General features: G+C 49.0%; 1 protein-coding gene and 1 long non-coding RNA gene across 2 annotated transcripts in view; one reads left to right on the plus strand and one right to left on the minus strand.

Annotated features, from left to right (window-relative positions):
* Positions 1-20,110, minus strand: part of LOC142008567 (uncharacterized) — a 52,916-nt gene extending 32,806 nt beyond the window's left edge. Inside the window, exon 1 of the long non-coding RNA XR_012644176.1 lies at positions 19,608-20,110. This is a non-coding gene — a long non-coding RNA (uncharacterized LOC142008567). The remainder of the gene's footprint in view (positions 1-19,607) is intronic.
* Positions 20,111-20,431: 321 nt separating this feature from the next.
* Positions 20,432-22,230, plus strand: part of ALKAL1 (ALK and LTK ligand 1) — a 44,836-nt gene continuing 43,037 nt past the window's right edge. The window contains exon 1 of the mRNA XM_074985797.1: positions 20,432-20,958. Within this exon, the coding sequence (XP_074841898.1) occupies positions 20,595-20,958 (364 nt within the window). The 5' untranslated portion in view covers positions 20,432-20,594. The remainder of the gene's footprint in view (positions 20,959-22,230) is intronic.

The raw sequence follows: 22,230 nt of genomic DNA on the forward strand, positions 1-22,230 counted from the left end.
CTTCAGTGAACTGGTTTGCTTTTCCAGGCATGATGAGTATGGCCCTGTGGAATGACTGAGAGGACTTGTGCTGCACCTTGTGGGAAACCTGTAAGAGGTGCACATATGGGCAAGTGAACTATGCCCCACCAGAGATCAGGGATCAGTAAGTAAACCTCTAAAACTGTGGTCTTTGTCCAAGACAGCTCTGGGCAAGGATGGGTATGTATGCAGCCATAAGAGAACATAGGAAGTCCACTCCCATTTCCCTTACGAGGTCAGTGTTGGTCCCTGCCACTCAGCCCACTAGCATATTCGTGAAACCATGGTAGAGGGACCTGGAAATCACCATAGGTAAGGGATCACATGCTCTATTGTTTGCCATATGAGCCTTGTAATGAAAATTTTCTCCATCTCTTCTTAGGTGATCCTTTGTGATATAAATTTCCCGAGGGTAACAAGGGAGCAGATGCTACAAGCCTCTAGGTACACACCTGGTCCTTATGGTGCTATCATGTGTACTGCAATGATGTCATCAGACTTAATAACTAAGGAAACCCTTCCCAGAAACCTTCTGCATGAAAGTTTCCCAAAGATCTCCATGGAGAGTTACTGAGCTGCCCAAGTTCACATAAACAGTCTTTTCTGTGAGGCACCCTCTGAATAGCATAAGAATTCTTGAAGAGAAAAATGTATTATCTTTGAAATTATTGCAATAAAAGATTATGTAAGAATGCTGCCTTTTAAAACGCATATTTTCAGAGATATTTGCATAATCCAGTATCTTCATAAATATATTTCACAGCCTTCAAATTTCATGCTCAACATCTCAGTCAGAGAGTGGAACTTGAAAAAAACCCAGTTATTTCTAAAATTCAATGTGATATTCATCATAATTTAGATTCCCCAACACAAGTCTGTGTCTAGATTGCTGAGAACTGTCGGCAAAAGATAGGCTGTTCTGTCAGGAGAGGCTTTTCCAAAATTTGGCTGCAGGGCCAAATGTGGGGAAAACCCTCTGCTGAGACCTTCCTTCTTGCTCATGGAACAAGGAAGCCAGGGATGTCAGTAGAGTGCTCCCAATGTGGCAGACCTCTGCCAAGAGACCTCTGGTCTCCCGACAGAAGCCTGCAGTTTAGACATAGCCCAAAAGATGACAAATGTAAAAAGTTATGTAAAAACAGACTATAGAATAAAATGGACATCCCAGAATCACAATTTTCACTCAAGATAAACAGACAAAAGAGTAAGTCTGTAATCTTCATGATTATGAAGAAAACTTTGAGACTTGAACCAAGTGTGATTGAGATATTCTTCTCAATTGTATGTGCATATTCATATATATCCATTCAACCCACATTCATTATGGATTATGCATTATGATACAGCCTTTAATTACATGCAAAGCTGACTGTCTGGGGAAAATGTGCTGTCATTTATTTGGTTTACACCCACAGTAGTTCAATGAGAGAGATAGGCTGCGTTTACACTGAGAGATAAAATCGATTTTATTTAAATTGATTTCTTAACACTGGGTTTTATCCATTTGATTTTGAGCATCTTCACCTTCCCACATGCTCTCCATAAAATTAACTTACTGCTGCCACACACAGGTAGATTAAATTGAGCTTAAATCGAGTGCTGCTGCAGTGTGTTGTGGGAACCTATCCCACAGTTCCCTGAATCCTGTTGTATTCTGGCCCACAAGTAGATGGGGGTATGTGATGCCATCTTCCCACATTTAATTCCCCTGCCATGTTAACTATGTTTTAGTAGACATGGGTGCTACACTGAAACTCAAATGAATCATCAGTGATGGGCCAGGGAGGCTAAAAGACAGTATCCAGTAGACAGTCATGAAAACTGTGACCACCCACGGAGGACTTTTCCGGACATGAATCTGAATTTAGGCCACCTGGGAAAGGAGATCTTTATGTCCAAGTAGTCAGTTTTTACACTGAAATATGAACGAGTCATCAGTAATGAGCCAGGGCAGCTAAAAGATGGCACAGTGGTAACAGCCACGAAAATTGTGAACGTCCATGGAGGACATTTCAGGACATGAATCTGAATTTAGACCACCTACCAAAAAAGACCTATATGTCCAAGTAAACACAATTGTCACACTGAAGCTTGAATGATTCATTAGGCTAAAAGACAGCAGACCAGAGCCAGGTTTGCACATGGAAAATAAGACCCTTAGGACACAAATATTCCCCACTGAAAGCCATACTTCAACAACTATGGTAATTGTATAGCTAATACATTGCCTTCATTGAGACATGTATGAGTAGGGGGTGGCTACAAGACCCCTGGCTACAGACAGGCCCTGAAAACTGTGACCACTGTAGGAGATGGCCCCCGGGCGGCTAAAAGAGCCCTGGCTACAGCAAGGCCACGAAAATCATGACCACCGAGGGAGACGTCCCCTGGGTGGCTACAAGACTCCTGGCTACAGCCAGGCAGTGAAAATCATGACCGCCAACAGAGATGTCCCCTGGGCAGCTAAAAGAACCATGACTACAGCCAGCCCCTCAAAATCATGATCACTGAGGGAGACATCCACCGGGCAGCTAAAAGAGCCCTGACTGCAGCCAGACCCCAAAAATTGTGACTCTCACCACGCGCCATCTGCCTGGCACCTTGTGCAGTACCTACTTTTATTGGTTTGAGGTCAAGCCATGTGACGCAGCTTGGCTCAGGAAAGTTCCAGACTGTGTAGCTCCTCCAGGGAGGAGGGAAGGGAAGGGAAGGGATGTGGAGGTCACGACAACATGTGAACGGCTGAAAATAAGTTTCTCGAACTACCAGACAAGCACAACTCCCACCTACAGCCTAGCTGACACATGGTATGGGGGGCCAGCAGCTGGCATCAGGCAGCACAGAAAAAATGGTGGCTACCAGGGGTATACACAGAAGAACAGACCCCACAGCTGTGCTCCTAGCAAAGAAAAAGAAAGAAGATTTTTCAGCCTGTCGTGATCCGACAACCCAAGGCTTGCAGTTTCTGAATTGTAACTGGAATTGGAATTGAATTGTGGCCTAATTCCTAAGCACTTGAGAGTAGCGGAGATGTTAAGGGGCCAGAGCAGAGAACTGTGACGTGTTGTGGGGCACATACGGGACATGGAGGCCACATGTCGCATCCTCACTACCCATCATTCGGATTTTTAAATTCAAATTGAATCCTACACCCGTTGGGTTACTACGATTTTAGGACCGTGATATCATGTAAATTTTAGTGGTCCCTAAATCGAGCTAATGGAATTTACAGTGAGGACAGGCACTGAGAAAATTCACGCTACCTGCCTTAAAATCAATTTTATATCGTAGTGTAGACACAGCTGTAGTGATAGGATCTGGCTCTCTAGAGCAGTGGCTCTCAACCTTTTCAGACCATTGCATCCTTTTCCAGAGGCTGGTTTGTTTTGACACACCCCAGGTTTCACCTTAAACACTACTTGCTCACAAAATCAGATATAAAAATATGAAAGAGTCACAGCACAAAATTGCTTGCTTTGTCATTTTTATCACATAATTATACAATAAATGAATTGGAAAATAAATCGTGTACTTTTATGAAGTACATGGAGTAACATAAGCATGTTGTTGTCTGTATGCAAATTTAGTTTTACTGACTTTGCTAGTGCCTTTCATGTAGCCTGTTGTAAATTAGGCAAATATGTAGATGAGTTGATGTACTCTGGAAGACCTCTGCCTGCTCCTACATGTATGTTGAGAACCACCATACTAGTGTGTTTGTAATTAAAAGGTGTATCATAACTATTTTCTAGCTTTATGGTTTAGTTTATTGATGACAGTAACCATAATTAAATTATGCTTTTTTGTGAATTTCCTTAGTTCTTCATTAGAAAGGCGTTAATATAAATGTCATAAAATGATGTTCTAAAAGAATAATGATCTTTCATATGGCATTGTTCATTAAGTAATAAAAGTATTTTTCACAGAATGCCAATGTTTCATATAAACAAATCTATATGAATTTAATATCTCTCCCTGTATAGTGGAGGAATTTTTAATATAAACAGAAGTTTTTGAAAACATACTAGTTTCACAGTATTGGGGAAATAATAAAAACACTTCACTGTAACTCCTAAACTATGTTGTTTGTTGAACTGTGTAACAAAAATGAACAGGAGTCATATTCATAATGTCATACTTTTTAAAAAAGCAGCTATTCAGAAGGCCATAGTCCCTAAATTGTAAGAAGCAGATAAACCGTGTACTAGAAAAGGAGTTGTAATTTTGTATCGTTCTCAAATAATCCTATCTGAAGAAAATAAACAAGTAATCCAGTACCAAACCAGAGGAGAATAGCTTTCCTATGACTCTTTAATAAACGTTTATTGTCTTCTGAGGTAAATCAGTTACCCAAGGCAGTCAGTGTCTTGACAAGCAGGGCAGTAATACCTCTCCCAAAGTAGGCAGATGAAACGGACAGACAGACTTTTTCTACCTTTGATGTCACAGTGTTATTGTTTAGACAGCAGCATGGGACAACAAAGCTAAGTCTCCACTACAGAGATCTTTCTAAAGAAGCCCTTCCTGAAGGTATCTTACAAAAGAACTTACTTTGAGTAAGTGCATCCAAACACAAAAAAGAGGATTAAAGGGGTGATCGGCTCTTTCAAAAGAGAGTGTCCACACAGACCCCAATCTTTTGAAAGACTGGGACAGGGATTTAAAAATCAGGTGCCATGCAGACTGCTCTTTTGAAAAAAAGGGCCTGTGGAGCATCTGCATGCATTATGAAAAGGGAGTGGAAAAGCGCATTCAAAAGGAATGCCTCATTCTTCCAATTTAATTTTGAAGGAAAACTTTTTGTGTGTAGACGCTCTGCTGGATATTTTGAAAGAGCCTCTTCTTTCTAACAACGTTTTGAAAGAACTTGCCAGTCTAGTTGCGGCCCAAGTACGCGTGGAAAAATTAGGATTTTCTCTGTTCTAAATTTTCAGAATAAAGTACACCCTTACCCCCCAACATTGTGTGATAGTATAGTGATGAAGCAAAAATACTTGAAAGGACTAGAACAGTAAAGTTACTGAGAAGATTTAGAAGCTACATACCTGAGGCCACATGGAAAATTATTCAATAATTACTTTTGCTTCCACATAACAACTGATCTTTAAAATGATATAAAGCTCATTTTATGTTGCTATTTCCACTTATATTGGGGATATCAGATATTATTTTTGTGTTTTATTCCTGTTATTTTTTCAAGACTGTTTGATCACTCATGCATACTGGCTATGGAGCAGGGATATGACAAATCACACAGAAATCAAGAGCTAGGATGAAAGTCTGGCCCTTCACAAGAGAAAGAAGTTAAACTAAACTATCAGAAGGGCTATGATTTTGGCTCTGTGCTTCCAGCACTGAACAGAGGGGACTGGTACAATTGCTGGGCCCCTGAGGGGAAAGGGCAGGTTCTGTGCTCCTAGAAGAGGTGTGGCTGTGGCAGTCCTCAGTGCCACCTGGACTGCAATGAGGCTAGCCTATCCTCAGCACTATTGAAGCATGCTGTATGGGAGGCTTCTGAAGCAATTTAAAGGGCCCAGATGGCTGACCACTGTAGCAGTGGCAGTGGCCTGGAAACCCTGAGCCCTTTTGAATAGCTGGGCCCCAGCTGGGCCTCTTCACCCTCCCTGCCTCCATCTGTCTGCAGGACTGATACTTATGCAGGCGTTAAAATACGAATTCTGGGAGAACAGATCCACTCAAATCAAAGGAATTATTTGTGTTGTTAAGGGCTGCTTGCTTTAATAAAGTTTGCAGGATGGGATCCATATCATGTCCGCTGAACTACTTCAAAGTCACTCTATGAAAGTGAATGGATCACTGGTTGCATATGAGCATGTAGGAGGCTAAAGGAGGTGTAGAATCATCTTCTTCTGTACAGCTCCAGGTTTGGTGTCCTCTTATTATGGACTAGATAGTGAATTAATTCCCATTGGTGAACAATTATTGGCATGATGCCCATCAAAGTTAAAATTGTTTCTATTGTTGCTAAATAATATTTTTATGAAATTGTAGCCTTTTTATCCAAAAGGATTGTTTTACTTGTTCTTAGAAAAACTTCTAAAATGGTAGATATTATGTCTTGCCAATGATAAGTAGGTAATTTTGATATTAATCAACTGTAATTATGCAGAAGACCTCAGTCCCTACTACACTATTCCTATACTAGAAACAGTATATTTGGTGTTGGTAAAAGAGAAAAAAACATTTCATTAGCACTATAAGATGACATGACGTTGCTCACTTTAGATTAATCTCATTCCTTCTTTCAGAAAGTGTTCTTTTGTCCAGCGAGACTCACTAAAAATGTTTGAGAGATTATTCTAGAAGAGTCAGCAAACTGTCATATTTTCTCATCATTCCCCTTTTTTTTAGTTGTTCTGATATATTTTGGTCTGAATCAAGAAGTCAAAATCTTGAAATTCCTCCCCTCCCCAAAACAATCTGTTTTGCCAGAACCTTTGTGGAAATTTTCACTTTGCTGTGATGTCATGTTTCCCAGTCCTCTCTGTATTTCCCAAGCTATGCAGCCATGGGTTAAGGGTCTCTCGAAGTACATTTTGAGGAGACATTTGAAAAACAAGTGGTGGAAGTATTGTGTTGGTGGAACGAGTGATTTCTGTACTCCTATTTCTCTCCCCCTCTAGAGAAATCATTCAAAGTTCATGTTCCTTTAATTGATTATGAATCTTCAGGATTCTAACATATGAAAAACATCCTTAGGTGTGGATGGACTCTATTAGGTTGACCATACGACACCTAGGAAATTTCTACACTTCAAGGCAGGAGTATAAATTCCACTCCTTGAGGTAGCACGCTAAAATTAGCATGTAGCCAAGGTCGTAGGAGGAGCCAGTTTCCTTTATCACATACATAGGGTTCCAGGTGGGATTGCATTCTGGGCAGCTAATTCCTTCAGTTGTTCATGCTGCTGCAGCTACAGTCTATTTTTAGCATGCTAGTTCCATCAGAGCTAGTAGAGGTATGTCTCCTCAGGCTGGGAATGCCTTGCCCAGCTAGAAGTGGAGCTATATCCTTAGTCTACATGACATAATTATTACTTTTGTGCTTTACAGAAAGACTGACGAGAATGATAAAATAATCCTACATCATCCAGTTGATTTTTTTGAGTTAAATTACTGTCTAACTGTCTAGAAAGGCTTAGGTTCAAATTAGTTAAACCTGATCAAGAGAGATTTAATAAAGGGCCATATGGTGAGGCAATCTGAGGCCCTTAATGAATGTTCTGTGCTTGACCCTGTCAAAGGCTAGCTCTCCTCTTTTCTTTTTTCTCTTGAAACAGATAAATTTCTGTGTCTGGGATGAGAAAAATGACTTCTCACAGACCCATGAGTTTCATAATGGATTTTTCACTGGGTTTTATAGCACTTTTAAAGCATCCTTGGTGGCCTATAGAATCTACTTCCTTTTCGTTGGAGTGGGGGCCCCCTGTCACAGTTTTGCTCCCTGTTGCTGAGTAAAACGGCTGGTCTGTACAACTACTAACAGTCAATAATCAACCACTATAATCAAAGCACGCATGCTAGTCAAACTAAAGGAGTAACAAAGGCAGGGTCACAATGTATGTGCACCTTGCTTTCTGATCAATGACCAATGATTCTACCTTGTAGAGCTCTCCCAGAATGCTGTGGCTCCTGTCTGGGCTTAAGGTTGACTTGACATTGCTGTTCGCTCAGAATGGCTTCACAGCGGCTTCCAAATAGTGAACAGACGTGCGTTTTGTTCAGCAGTGTGAGCAAATTTCCCTGTCCCTGAGAAAAAAGCCCTGTAGAAGGAGGCTACCTGGTCATGGTGCAGGAGAGGGATAGAAAGGGCACTGGTGTTTTAAATGCACCTTGTGTGTGCAGTAATGGACCCGGTCTTGTTTCCATCTAGTCACTGGGAATTTTCTCATTGACCTCAGTGTGAAGCAGCTGGGGACTGACATGCAAAGCAGCCATTTTTAGAGATTTCCAGTTACTCCTCTTACCAGCCAGCCTTACACCCATATGGTTAGGAGCTGCATTTCAAGCAAGAAAGGAAAAGCAGGGGCAGTCATGAGCACAGGGTGTTCCATGGTGTTCCAGAGCTGGAACATCTATGGGGAAGAACGTATGAAGGCTAAGCATGCACCAGCTGCTGGCTGATAAGCTGTTTGGTGGGCCCCACCAACCAGTAGTGGCCAGGAGGCACTGGGGTGGGAGGGAGAAAGAGGGGCAGAGGATGAAAGAGGCAGAGCGAGGGTGGTGCTTTTGGGGAAGGGGGTGGGGCCTGGGGCAGATTCGGGGTGGCTCACCCCTGAGGAAAACTGTAAGCCAGCACATGTGATCATGGGCCCCAGTTGTGATTAGAAATGTTTCTGAAGGTTCCCATAAAACATTCTCCCACAGTCCAACCCTTCAGTGACCACACCAGCATTGCTCTCCCCTCATTTTATTTGCTTTATTAAAGTGCCAGTGACAAACCACCATGTTTAGCGCTGCTGTCTGAAATCTTCATCCACAGGCCACCGCATAAAAGCACACAGCACTCCCTCCAATGGAAATACCCCTGGGAAGCAACCTAGCGGGGGAAGAAAGCTCTGCAAAGAGCAGCAATTGTTGCATCCAGCATTTATAAAAAGTTAAGTAGGTTGTGTCCCATTCCCATGAATATGGCCCATATGGTATTTGTGAAGCTACAGAGCAGGCCCCACTTTGAAGTGGTGTACGGTGCGTCTACACATGCCACACGCTCTTTCGAAGACGAAATCGATGTTAGGCGCCACAGGAATCAAAACTGCTCTTCCAAACAGAATATAGGAAGAGGCCGCTCTTTCAACGTCTTTTTTCAAAAAAGGACGTGTGTAGACACTCCTCTTCCTGCGTTTTTGAAAGAGTGGGGTCCGCCCTTGCAGCAATCAGCTGTTAGTTGGAGAAGTGCTGCCCACCCCCTGCAGGGCTCTATGGTCTGTGCATGCAGTAGCTCTTAAAGTCCCACGGACCAGGAAACCCTGTTGCAGGAAGCTGAGAACGTGCAGGCAGCAGCCATTGCATGTGGTGCCCCTGCCTGCCTCAGTCACACCCTCAGCAGCTACCAGAGTGGCAAGGCCACCAGCCAGCCATGTGAGGAGCCCCAGGGCAATCGCTCTGAGTGCACCCAGGGCTCCCAAGGGTCCAGCAAGCGGGGGGGAGTGTGCCCCCTCCTGGACTGAACATGAGCTCCAGCACCTGCAGGGGCTCTGGCAGGAGGAGGAAATGCTCCAGGTGATGGGTAGCAAGCGGCGGAATGCGGCCACCCTCGCCCAGCTGACCGAGGGCCTGACTACCCGGGGTCACCCTGCCCGCACTCCTGACCAGGTCAGGAGTAAGGTGAAGGAGCTGTGGCAGGGTTACTCCTGGACTTGGGACTTGGCCAGCCAGTTGGCGGCTGCCCCTGCTTCCTGCCCCTATTACAGGGAGCACAGGGGCATCCTGGGCCCCTGGACACCTCCTGCCCACTGGCCCTCCTGGACACCTTGGACAAGGAGCACCAGATGGGAGAGGAGCAGGTGCTGAGACCAGTGCCACTCCACCAGGGCTGGAGATGGAGCCAACTTTGGCCAGGGACTGGTCCAGCAAGCAGTGGGATCTGGTAGTTGACCTCCCCTCCCGCACCTCCAGCCAAGCATTGGCCAGACAGCCATCTCCTGACCTTGGTGGTGGACCCTCAGGTACATACCCAAAAGGGCACACACCCTGGATCGTGGGGGGGGCACCGTATACAACTGGGGGCCCTCCACCCCACCCCTCGGCAGACCCTGACCTGCCAAACCCAGCTGGACCATGGCCCCAGGATAGCAACACAGCCACCAGTGCCTATGAGCACCTGCTCCTGCAGACAGAACCGTGCTCTGCCCCCAGGGGGAGGTGGGGACAGACTGCACAAAGGGGCCGCCCATGGTGGCACCACACACATGCATGGAGGGACAGGAATGGGGACCTGGCACCCACGGGAGGACACGGGGCATGGGCCATGGGGAAGGGGTCAGTACTCACAGCCTGTTCCTCTCTTCCCCCGTTTCCACAGCCGCACCATCCGAGGGCTGGGAGAGCCTTGCCCTGTCTGTGGTAATGCACAGCCTCCCCGGAGGTGAGGAATGGCCACCAGCCAGAGCCACCACCACCACCAGGAGCATCCAGTTGCAGCGGAGCCAGAGGCAGCTGGCAGAGGACCTCTACCACGCCGCCTTCATCCAGCACCAGGTAGAGCAGGCCGAGCACTGGCTCTGCTTTGAGGAGGGGAGGCCACCTGGTGCCAGGCAGCCTGTGGGGAGTTCCTGACCACCTTCAGGGATGTGACAGCCACCTACCAGAAGGTTCTGCCCTGGCTTGCCCTGCCCCTGCCCCGTCCTGCTGCCTCCCACTGCCCCTTCTGCTGCTCCTCCTGCTGCCTCTCCTACCATGGCCCTACCCATCAGCCCCCCAGGAGAAGACCCCCACTGGCCCAGACCGCTGGCCTGAAGCTGATCCCCAGCCCTACCTCCCCATACTCGCTGCCCCCTCCCAGCCCCGCCAGGGACCCCAGATGAGGGGAAGAATAGGACCCGGGGCTGGCATGGGGTCACACCCCTCCACCCCTGCCCTGGAGTGATGGTGTACTGGACAGGCCACCTAGGTCTCCTCCCCTGGTAAATAGTAACCCACCCCCAAATAATTTGCCCTCCCCACTGTAAGTAGTTGGATGTTCCATTATGTTTAGTAATAATTATTACCCGCACATTTTTGCAGTTAACAATACACCAGTTTATTTTTCCAAAACCCCTATATGCCGTGTGCTCAGCAGTGTGTGGGAGGTTGTGGGGAGTGTGCAGGGGTTGGGGGGACATGTGCAGTGTGTGGGAGGACCACCGGGAGTGGTCAGGATGGCACTCACTGGGGCCCCTGGTCAAAGTACTGCCACAGGGCCTCCCAGACATGGATCCCGTCCTGGTGGGGCTGGTGGCTAGGGGTGGCAGCTGGCTGGGGGTAGCCTGTGCCATCCTCGACCGCCCACCCCTGCATGAAGACCCCTGCTTACTCTCTGTGATATTGTGGAGCGTGCAGCAGGCACCCACGACCTTGGGGACGTTGATGATGCTCACGTCCAGGCAGGTGAGAAGACAGTGCCACTGCCCCTTCAAGTGGCTGAAGATGCGCTCAACAGCCTGGCAGGTGTGGCTGAGCTGGCTGTTGAAGCTTTCCTGGCTGGGGGTGGGGTGGCCCATTTAGGGCAGCATGAGCCAAGGCTGGAGCAGGTATGCGGTGTCAGTCACCAGGCAGAGGGGTATGGTGGTGTCCGCCAGCAGGATCTCCCTCTGGGGGATGTAGGTCCCTGCCTCCAGCTGGTGGCACAGGCCAGAGTTCTGGAAGACCCACACAGGCAATTTAGAGTGTGGACCACCTGTTTGTGGGGTGGGGGGGTAACATTGGCACCCATGAGGGTGTGCCTGGCCCCACCCCAGGCCCCACCCCAAGCCCCATTCCAGCCCAACCCTGGCCCTCCCTGGGACCCCCAACCCTCGGTGGGTGTGTGCCCAGGCCTCCTTACCTCTATTATGACAGCCCCAACTGTGGCCTTGCCCACTCCAATTTGGTGTCCCGTGGAGCAATAGCTGTCTGGAGTGGCTTCCAGACAGCTATAGTGACCCTCTTCTTGATGGTGACAGCACACTGCATCCAGGTGTCTCAGGGCCAGGGACAGCTACTGGCAGAGCTCCAGGAAGGTCTGCCGCCACATCCAGAAATTCTAGAGCCACCCGTGATCATCCCACTCCCCCATGATCAGTTACTCCCACCACTTGGAGTTGGTGGGGTAGCTCCAGAGCTGACAAAGTGCCAGAGGAACAGAGGACCCCATGATCTGGGACATCCCCTTCTGTCCTTTGGGAGGGGCCTGCCAGGAGCTGCAGGGTGGCCACCAGTGCTGCAGCCACCAGGGTGCCCACTCCGTTGGTGGCAGCCAGTAGGGTGTTGAGCTGCTCCTACTCTATGTCTTGGGTGCACTGTGTCTGCAGGGCTTGTGGCAACTCTGCAGGCCTCATGCTGTGCAGGCTGAGGGTGTTGGGAGGGGCCCTTTAAAGGAGCAGATTGCTGCATCCCTGGAAGGGCTTGGATGCCCTGCAACCCCATCTGCAGCATTTCCTGGCCCTTCCTTTCAGAAGAGGCCATGGGTGAGTGTAGATGCTCTCTTTCGACATCCTGGTCTCCCCCTTTCGACGTGTCACGTGGCCCTTTCAATGGCACACGTCGATGGCGCCAGCCACAGCCCATGTGTAGATGCTCCCCTTGGAAAGGGCATTTTTTGACAGCCCTCTTTTGATTGGCACCCTTTTGAAACAGCACTCTAGTATAGACGTAGCTTGAGTTTGTAGGGTTATGTCTACATGGCAGATCTATATTGGATACTGAGGTATCCTGAAATAGCTACTCCTCATCTTTGTAACACGGCTGGTATTTCAAAATGTTTTTCAAAATAACTGGCACATTATTTTGGTATTCCTGTACTCCTTGTTGCAGGAGAAGTAAGGCACGCTTCAAAATAGTGCATTATTCTGGCAGTTGGTGCTTTTTAGACAGTGCCAAATGCCAAAATAGCCTATTTCAAAATAAACTCAAAATAAGAGACACCATTTGTGCTAGGGTGTCGTGTAGAAGTAGGCTAGCAGAGCATGATATGACTGTTCAGACTGATAGATTGAACGTAACCACAGGAACAACTTACCAAATCTGTTGTGGTTTCTTCATCACTGGAAATCTATATACTAAGATTGGATTTTTTTTTCTAAAAACATTACTCAGGATAGGATTATAAATTCAAAATTATCTGGACAAACTGCAGGAATGGTCTGAGATAAACAGGATGCAATTCAATGAGCAGAAATGCAAAGTACTCTGCTTAGGAATGCACAATCGGTTTCACACATGGGAAATGACTGCCTAGAAAGTAACACTGCGGAATGATCTAGGGGTCATAGAGGACCACAAGCTAAATATGAGTCAACTGTGTGATACTGTTGAAAAAATAAAGGAATAACCAGTCTTCTGGGATGTATTAATAGGAACATTGTAGGCAAGACATACGAAGTAATTCCTCTCTGCTCTGTACTGATTAAGTCTCAGCTGTAGTATTGTGTCCAGTTTGGGGTGCCACATTTCAGGACAAATTGGAGAAGGTCCAGAGAAGGGCAACATAAATGATTAAAGATCTAGAAAACATGACCTAGGAGGGAAGATTGAAATAATTGCATTTGTTGAGCCTGGAAACAGAAGACTAAGTGGGGACAAGATTATAGCTTTCAAGTACCTCAAATGTTGTTACAAGGAGGAGGGTGAAAAATTATTCTCCTTAACCTCTGATGATAGGACAAGAAACAATGGGTTTAAATTGCAGCAAGGGAGGATTAGGCTGGACATTAGGAAGAAGCTTTTTACTGTCAGGGAGGCTAAGCACTGGAATAAATTACCTCATTGGAGATTTTTCAGAGCAGGTTAAACAACCCCTCATCAAGAATGGTCTAGACAATGCTTGGCCCTGCCATAGTTGCAGAGTCTGATCTTGATGATCCCTTAAGGTTCCTTTCAGTTGTAGTATTCTAGGGTTCTATAGCCAGCATTTTCTCGTGATAAATCTACATCTTAAAATATTGCTGTCTGTCATCAAAATAAATGATGTACAACATTGAAGCCTTACCTCTTTGGAATTTCCTAGGGTTTGATCTTGCAACCGTAGTGTGTGTTTGTTTTTAAATTAAGGGGAAATATAAGGGATTAGCTATTTCTGTGTGGCTGGCTGGATGCATGGCGGGCATGGGTGGGGGAAGGAATCAGTGTCCATGGATCCAATCTCATATAACTTGACCAGAGGAAAATAATTGATATTGAATTAAAAAGGAAATTAAAATTGGGAAGAAAAACTTACAGCTAAATCTGTATCTATGTGAGGGAGTTTGTGCAGCTGTCTGTCTATCCAGCTGTGGCTCTGTTTGCTCAAGAACTCCTCCTAAATGGTAAGCGATAGAATCACCACATTTGGTGCACAGCCTCTAACTTAAAGCAAGGTCAGTGTTTGGTAGTGCCAGGGCAATGGGATAAGCCTGGAGTTTGATTGTTTTCCATAACATGGAAAAGGAAGGGTCTGACAGGAGGGACAGTTATGCTCCAGACAGTTATACTGAAGCATGACTGTAGGGGGCAGCCATGCTAGGAAGAGAATGGCCAGAAGCGCTCTATACTGCCACCTAGTGGCACAGGTAAGTAGCACTCCTGTCCCCAAACCCTGTTGCCTCCCCAGCAGCCTTTGGCTGCAGTACCAGATGTGGGGGGGAGCCCCACTGGCCAGCAGCCTTGCCCCAGCACCCCTGCCCCTTCCTACCTTGAGGAATTGTCAGTGGATGGGGCAGCCCAGACCTGCCCCTCCCCAAGAGTTGCCCATCTGCTGGCTCCGAGAGCCAGACAGCCCAGACAAGAAGCCATTGGAGGAGCAGACAGGCACACCTGCCAGCTGGGGGAGCAGGTGGACAGCCCAACCACACCTGATGAAAGCTACCAGTTGGGAGGATGGGGCAGCCTCCCTCTCCAGAGGAGGAACTGCCAAGGCAGTAAAGCCCTGTCCCTCACTCTGAGGAGGAGACACAGTTGCAGCAGTCTCATACTACCATGGGCAGCCTTTGCAAGCCCCCCACCTGATGTCCCAGACCCCTTCCCCTGAATCCTGCACCCTTCTCTCCTGATCCCCCTGCCCTGTGGCCTGACTCCTGAACCTACGCGCCCTAGTTTCCTGCCATGAAGGACCCAAGCAACATCAGGTAAATCTAGTAATGCATAATCTGCCCATGAAACTCTTCAAAATGAAATAGACATGGAGCTAAGATCTTAGGTGATTCTGAAAAGGGTTTGAAAACTTATGTGGATAACGAGAAACCCTCATTTCATAGTGTCATGGATTATAAAACCAAAAAGGACCATTGTGATCATCTAGGGTGACTTCTAGTTTAACACAAGTCATAGAACTGACCCAGTTTAATTCCTGTTCGAGCTGAATGACACCTTTAAGAAAAAAAAATCCAATCTTGATTTATACATTTCCAGTGATCGAGTGAATTATCCTCCCAGTTAAAATTTTGATTTGTATTTCTAGTCTACATTTTTCTAGCTTAAATATCAGCCACTGGCTTTGGTTATACTTTGGTTGCTAGACTGAAGAATGCTCTAATATTAAATTTCTGTTCCCCATCTAGATACTTAGTGAGAGGTCACCTCTTAACCTTCTCTTTGATAAACTAAATAGATTGAGCTCTTTAACTTTCACTATGACATGTTATATGGTCCTTTAATCTTTCTTGAGTGGTCTTCTCTGACCTCCCTTCAAATTATTTAACTTCTGTGGACATCAGAATTGGACACAGTATTCCAGTAGTCGTCACATCAGTGCCAAATGAAGAGGGATTATGACCTTTGTATATAACCTTTGACTTATAGGCTACATCTACGCTACAGAGATCTGTCGAAAGAAGCGCTTCCGGATGACCTCTTTTGAAAGAACTGCTTTTGAAAGAGTGTGTCCACACACAATAAAGTGGATCAAAAGATCAATCTGCTCTTTTGATAGAGAGCGTCCACACAGCTCCCCCCCTGCTCTTTTCAAAGAATGGGTCAGGAATCAAAAAATCAGGCCCCAAGAGGACTGCTCTTTTGAAAAAAGGGCCTGCAGAGTGTCTATGTGCATTTTCTTTTGAAAGAACCTCTTGAAAGGGGGCACTCTTCCTGAAATGGGAAATGAAGAGCAGTTTCAAAAGGAGCACCACATTCTTTCGATTAACTTTTGAAAGAACGTTTTTTGTGTGTAGACACTCAACAGGATCTTTTGAAAGAGCTTCCTTCTTTCAAAAAACCTTTCAAAAGAACTTGCTAGTGCAGACACAGCCTTTCAGAGTTAATGCTTCCAAAGATCATTTCAGTCCTTTTGGCCACAGCCAGTTATGTTAGTCTTCATGTTTCTGTCAGGTGAGCATGTGGCTCCTGTGTGAGGCTGGGCAAGGGATGGGTGGGGGGAGGGGAGGGATTCAGAGGGGGTTAGTTAATACTCTATATAGGCCCTGTGGCTCCACATGCTCCTGTACAAGGGACAAAAGGTGGCATGGCCACAACCTTTTCTCTCTTTCCTCTTACCACCCATGGCCATGAGACAGAAACTGGTGACTAGCTAATCCACTTGTTCTTTGCTCAGGCTAATCTTCAGAACCATTTCTAAGCCCTGTCTCTTTCACCATGATCTGGTTCCATCTGAACCAAACTTTGCTAGCTAGACACCACCATCCACCCATCCCAGGGCTTTTCAGAATGGCAGACTCCAAACTACAGTCTTCCAGTCCTGACCATTGTGTGACCCACTAATTCCACTACTTCTGAAAGGCAGGCAGAGTAGAGTTCTCTTTTATCCAGTGGCAATCATGTTCTGAGCAGATTCTTGGTATTTGTATTCATCTTCAGAAACACTCGCAAATCTCAGTAGGAGACTCTCAAGTCTCAAAAAGAGACTGAAACTCCTCCCCCTGGAAAAATCCAATCAGAGCTCCTCAGATCTCATGGAAACATGCTCCAGAATCACAGTGGTGGACAGGCCAGCATCCTCAAACCTACTATTAAGCAGGCAGGTGACATCTAAGACCACGATTGAGAAGACAACCCTGAGGAAAGATACTGGTGGTGGCAGTAAAGTCAACTTAAACATTGATGCTTACAACACCAGAAGAAGTAGAGTACCAGAAGGAGTGCTCCAAGCATCAAGGCACAAGTTCAAAGAGGATCTCGGTGTCTTCTCCTGAGGACAGTCCCACGAAAGCCTCTGGAGAGAAATGCTACAACCTCTACAAGATGTTAATCCAGCAGACTCTGATGGTGTTCCTCTTTGTATCAACCCTGGACAATGCAGGGCTGAAAACATCTATGAATAGCAGAACTGACTCTTATACTTCCTGGACTTTACACATGGGCACAGTCTAATGGAGAATATGTTCTCCCCACCAACAAACAACCTTTTCCTCTAAGGTCTGCAACCAGCAACACCAAAAGATACACAGAGTTCTGTAGGACCTTGCTGCCACTGATTTTCAAAGCTCACATTAGTCCAACCAACAAGGTACGCTACCATGGCCCTGTTCAGGGTATCTCCAAGCTCAAGGTTGGTTTTCAGCTCTTGATCTGCATGCTGTATACTTCCACATTACAATCTGCCTAGGCCACAAGAAGTATCTAAGATTTATAGAGGATTAATACAGGATTTTGCCATTCAGATTCTTCATAGCTCCAATAATATCTTGAAGCAGAGGTAACACAATAATGGAATCAGGGAATCCACATTTACCCACGTTTGGATGAATGGTTGATCAGCAGCAGGTCCCTACAGGGGCTTGAGACAACCTCAACTTGTGTCTTTTCTCAGTGAGCTACGGTAAATTGTCTCTCATACCACTCATGTTGTAATTAATAGGGCCTTTAGTCATCTCCAGAGCAGCAAGAGCCTACCTGCCAGCAGACAGGTTCTGGTCTCTTCTGGCTCTCACAAATAATTCACAGAGGAAGCAGACTGTGAGAGTCCCTATGTGTTGGGGGTTCTTAGACTATGTGACGTTATCCCAAAAGAGAGAGAGTGGAAGTGATTGGAAAGTGGGAAAGAACTGACTGCAGAAATAACGGAAGAAGTTGGATGGGTCACAAAGTATTCCATGATGGCAGTGAAATACAATGGAAGAGTGACATAGAACTTTTCAGGGAATAACTTGACCAAACATGTCAAGGAATAGTTACAACAACCTACAATTGAATTTGCTGGCTTTATAGTAGTTCCTAGCAGACATCCACTTCTCAGAACCACCACAGAATTTGGATGGCAGAAATAGCACTTTTTGCTCAAGGGATCCTCAAGAGTCCAGATCAGGATGCCCCCAGATTCTACAGATCAAGATGTGTAGAACTGAATAGAGAAGCATAGAAAATGACAACTCCTCACTATGGTTTTGAGACCTGAGTTTGGGAAGATTACTTTAGGGTCATGGTGACTGCGATATCAAATTACTCCATTGTCGTGCAACATTCTGTGGGTCCCAAATACTCCTAAGAATAGTACAAACGATTAAGAGATAAGTACTTATGGGATTACCTGACCAAAGGAGTTGTTTTTCCCCTATTAAAATTTCTCTTGTAGATGAAGAGATGAAGATGTAGATGAAGATTAACATCTTCTCCAAAACTTTTGCTTTTTTTTTTTTAAACTTTTTCTTACAACTTTGGGTACTCCATATAGATGGCCAATCCTTTTAAAATTTCTGCTAAACGTTGATATCAAAGGTGACTTGTGACAAAGGGTTCCCTGAGCTAATTCTGTGCTGTGTGAATGAGTGTTTCCTCCTGTTTTTTTAAATGGACCGCTTTTCATTTTACTACAATACCTTCTGTGTATAGAAATATTTGACTGTTTTCTCAATGCAGAGGTCCAATTTTCAATTAGTTCAGGGATTCCTTTCCACCTTTATGAATCTTCCAGGCAAATGTACATACCTGTGGGAATTGATGATTTTGCTGAGGAACTGGTAGCTATTTTGCCATTTTATTTTTCATCTCCCATGTTCTGAAATTACTTTTAGAGAAAAGTATTAACTTTTCAGGTGCTTTACCCCTTCAGTCGAAATTTTCTCCCTCCCTGTTCTCAAAATAGAGCCACTTTAAATCAGGACAACTCTGAATGTCCACAGGTTATGCACACTGTCCTTTTCTGATGTCTTATTTTCTCCCTTCATTATGTGTGAGAAACTAGCTTTAGTTTCATCTTAGGTATTCATAGCTGTATAAAGGAATTCCACTAGGTTCCAAAGTATTCTTTTGTGGGTGGTGTAGCTTTATTCACAAGCATTTCCTCATCTAGAGGGAAATCTAATTTCACAAATAGATCTGAGCCCCCTCGATTGATGGCTTTCAACTACTGGCCGCTGGGGGATTAAGGGGAGAGAGGAAGTTTGTCAGAAACACCTTCAGTGAGCCGAAGAATGATTACCAAAGATGTCTTCATTGAGTGCCACCCACCTAAAGTCGATAGCACTCGAAAGACTATGCCGACAGTGAACTATATAAGACAGGTGAATGGCTCCTCAAGGCGCTGCTGCTGGAGTGGAGCCCCGAGCGCTTCCCTTTCACTCCCGAACAGAGGAGTAAATCTGCGCCGAGCGGCAGAGGAAGAGAAGTCTCTGAGCAACTTAGGAAACTTAGGGAAGAAATCGGACTCTCCCGCAAGGTAAGCGCTCCCTCTGGTTAAAGAGAGAGACGTTTTTGCGCGTGCTGCCGCGGTTCTCTCTCCAGGCGGGATCTGAAATGGGGTGGCGGAGCCTTCAGAGCGCTCTTTGGTCCTTATTGCCCCCAGGTCGCCGCATCAGTGAACGAACGGCTCTGGCCACCCACCTGCGCTTCGTTCCCGCAGCGAGCCGGCTGCGATCGCCGCCGGGGGCAGGGGTGCAAACCCCACCCCGGTGGCGGGGCAGCGCGCTGGCGGCCAGGGCTTTCCGGGGGCCCCAGAGACCGGGCTGTAAATGACCGACTCACCCCCTCTCGTAACCCTCGTTGCTCGCTGCGTGCAGACCCACGAGCTGCCGTCCACGCGCGGAGTTCTTCGCCAGGCGCTCCAGCTCGTCGCGGTTGTTGTTAGTGACCCCGCTTTTCGGGGGTGTCTCTGATCCAGGCTGACCTCCACCCCGATTGCGAGTTCCTCGCGTGCCGCGGCTGGGTCGGAGCGTGCACGCGCGGCGCTGAGCTCGCGTGGGTGCAGGAAGGCGGCGGTGGGCTCTCAGTCCATCGAGGCGGGCATAATGCAGGGCTGGACTCTCCAATGCAGTCCTATGGAGCTGCCCCCTTCCCTTGCCCGCGGCTCCGGCCCGTTGCTCCCCGGGGGGGGCGTTCGCTGCGGGACGGTGCCCGGGGGAGCCCAAGAGCTGACGGATCCCCGGCACGGGGCAAAGTGCGGGGGGGGGGGGTCGCGCGTGGACGCCGCGGGAGAGGCGGGGTGTCGGCCGGGCTGCAGGGGTCGGAGTCCTGGGAAGGTTTCTTCCTCCTGGCCCGGGAAAAACCCCGCGACGGGGTGGGAGCCCGCGGCCCGGCCCGGCCCGGGGAGGGGAAAGCCCGGCCAAGCCCCCGGGCAAACCACGGGCTGGGCTCTGCGCCGCGCGGCTAATTCCCTGCGCCTAATCCGCGGCTATAAATGTGTCCTGCGGGGAGCCGGGCTAGCGGAGCGGGGCCAGGCGCTGGGCAGAGCCCTCCCCGCTCCACCCCCCCCCCACCCCCGCCCAGCGCGGCGGGGCTGGCACCGGCCAGGCCCCCGGCGCACTCGGATGTAGGCGTGGGAGAGGAGACGGCGTGCGGAGCTCCGCGCCCCTGCGCCCACCCCGCCCCGCTGCGCTGCGCTGCGCCAGCCCGGCCCCGGCAGCCGGCGCGCTCGGCCCGGGGGGGAGCCGGCCCCAGCATGCGGAGGGCGCTGGGCGCGGGCGCGGCCCGGGGCTAACCGTGCGCTGCTCTCCCCTGTGCCAGGCGCCCGCCATGCGAGGGGCGAAGCGATGCCCGGCGCTGCCCGCCCTCTTCCTCCTGCTGCTCGCCGCGGCCCCCGCGCCGCCGGGGGTCCGGGCCGGCGGCGGCCGCCGCGAGCTTGAGGCGCCCGCGGGGGACAGGCGGACGCTGCTCTATCTCCTCTTCCAAACTCTCGGCGACAGCCGGAGCCACCCGCCGCACCGGCCCCCGCCGCGGGGGGACAGGGTGATGGTCCGGCGCTACAGCGGCAGCTACTCCGGGGCGGCGGACCACGAGCCCCGCGGCGCCTCCGCCTCCGCCTCCTCTTCCTCCTCCGCGCCCAGGGAGCGGGCGTCGGGGCAGGGGCCGCGGCTGCCCCCCAGCTCCAGGAACGTAGGTAAGAGGCGCTGCCCGCCCCACTCCTGCCCCATATCCCCACGGGGTGGGCTCAAGCCCGCGCTCGCCTCCCCAGCCAGGGACGGGACACTTGGCCGCGGCTGCCGCGCGGCTGCTCAGGCCCAGGGAGCCTCCCCCAGCGCCCCGGGGGCGGCCAGGGGGAGCCACGTGTCCCCTCTCCCCGCTGCCCCCGGCAGACGTGCAGGCGCAGGGAGCGGGCGATCCCCTTCCCCCTGGCGCGCCGGGACCCGGGGGGGTGGGGGAGGGGCGCAAAGCGGCGCTCCGAGGGCGCGGGAGGCCGGCGGGGCTGAGCCGCTGCACTTTCCCCACCGCGTCCCCAAAGCGCCCCCGAAGCGGGGCTGAGAGCCGGAGCTTCTGCCGGCCGGCCGAGGGCAGCGGGCAGAGAGCGCCCCGGCGCGGCGCAGAAGCGGGGCCGCTCCGCCGCTGTTTGCCCCAGGGGAGCCTCGGCGCCCAGAGCCCCGCTAGCTTCTGCCCGCTGCCCCCGCCGGGCTCCTGCCTGCCCCGGGCGTCGCCAACAACTAGCAGCGCCGCTCGGGAGCCGCCGGTTCTCCGGGCCGGGCGGGGAGAGAGGGAAGGGTAAAGTCACGCCGGGCTTCCCGGCTCCCGCGCGCCTTCCCCTGAGGGGGAAGCGGGGTGAGGCGCCAGCCGGGTGCTTGGAAAGAAGGACCGGCCGGAGTCGGTGTTCCACAGCGCGCCCTGGGCTGGGCACCTTTGCACGGCCTGGCCCCGGGGCAGCACGGAGGTTTCCCGCCCAGACTAGAGCGGGCAGTTCCCTCCTTCCAGGAATGAGGCCCGGAGAAAATAACTCACGTTACACGTAGCTGAGGCTTTATGCATTCAAGATGTCTTCGGGGCTATTGAAACTGACATAGCCGTGGGGTCCGTCCCTTAATGACACGTTAGCTGCTTGCCTGAGTCTGCCTGGGGGGGAGGGTCCTTTGTTTTCCTTTTGTGTGCGCAGAAGCTCCGAGGAGGGGGAAAACCTCGGTGCCAATTCAGCAATGGGCTGTGGCAGAGGGTGAATGGTTGGTTTGAACATAAAAATAAATCGTGACCCAGCAATTGTGCGCAGGGCAGACCCGGTACTAAGATGTTACTGAGATAATAAGATATCCAGCCAGGAGGCCAACGGAGGGAGGCACAATGATTACTAATTAGCAGAAATCTTTAATAGAGATGTGTACCACAGAGTCTTTTGTCCAGGATGCTACCATAAGTAGTTCTGCATGAAAGGTCTTACATTGTAATATAT

Source organism: Carettochelys insculpta, chromosome 2 (genome assembly GCF_033958435.1).
Source record: "Carettochelys insculpta isolate YL-2023 chromosome 2, ASM3395843v1, whole genome shotgun sequence".
NCBI classification, from domain to species: domain Eukaryota; kingdom Metazoa; phylum Chordata; order Testudines; family Carettochelyidae; genus Carettochelys; species Carettochelys insculpta.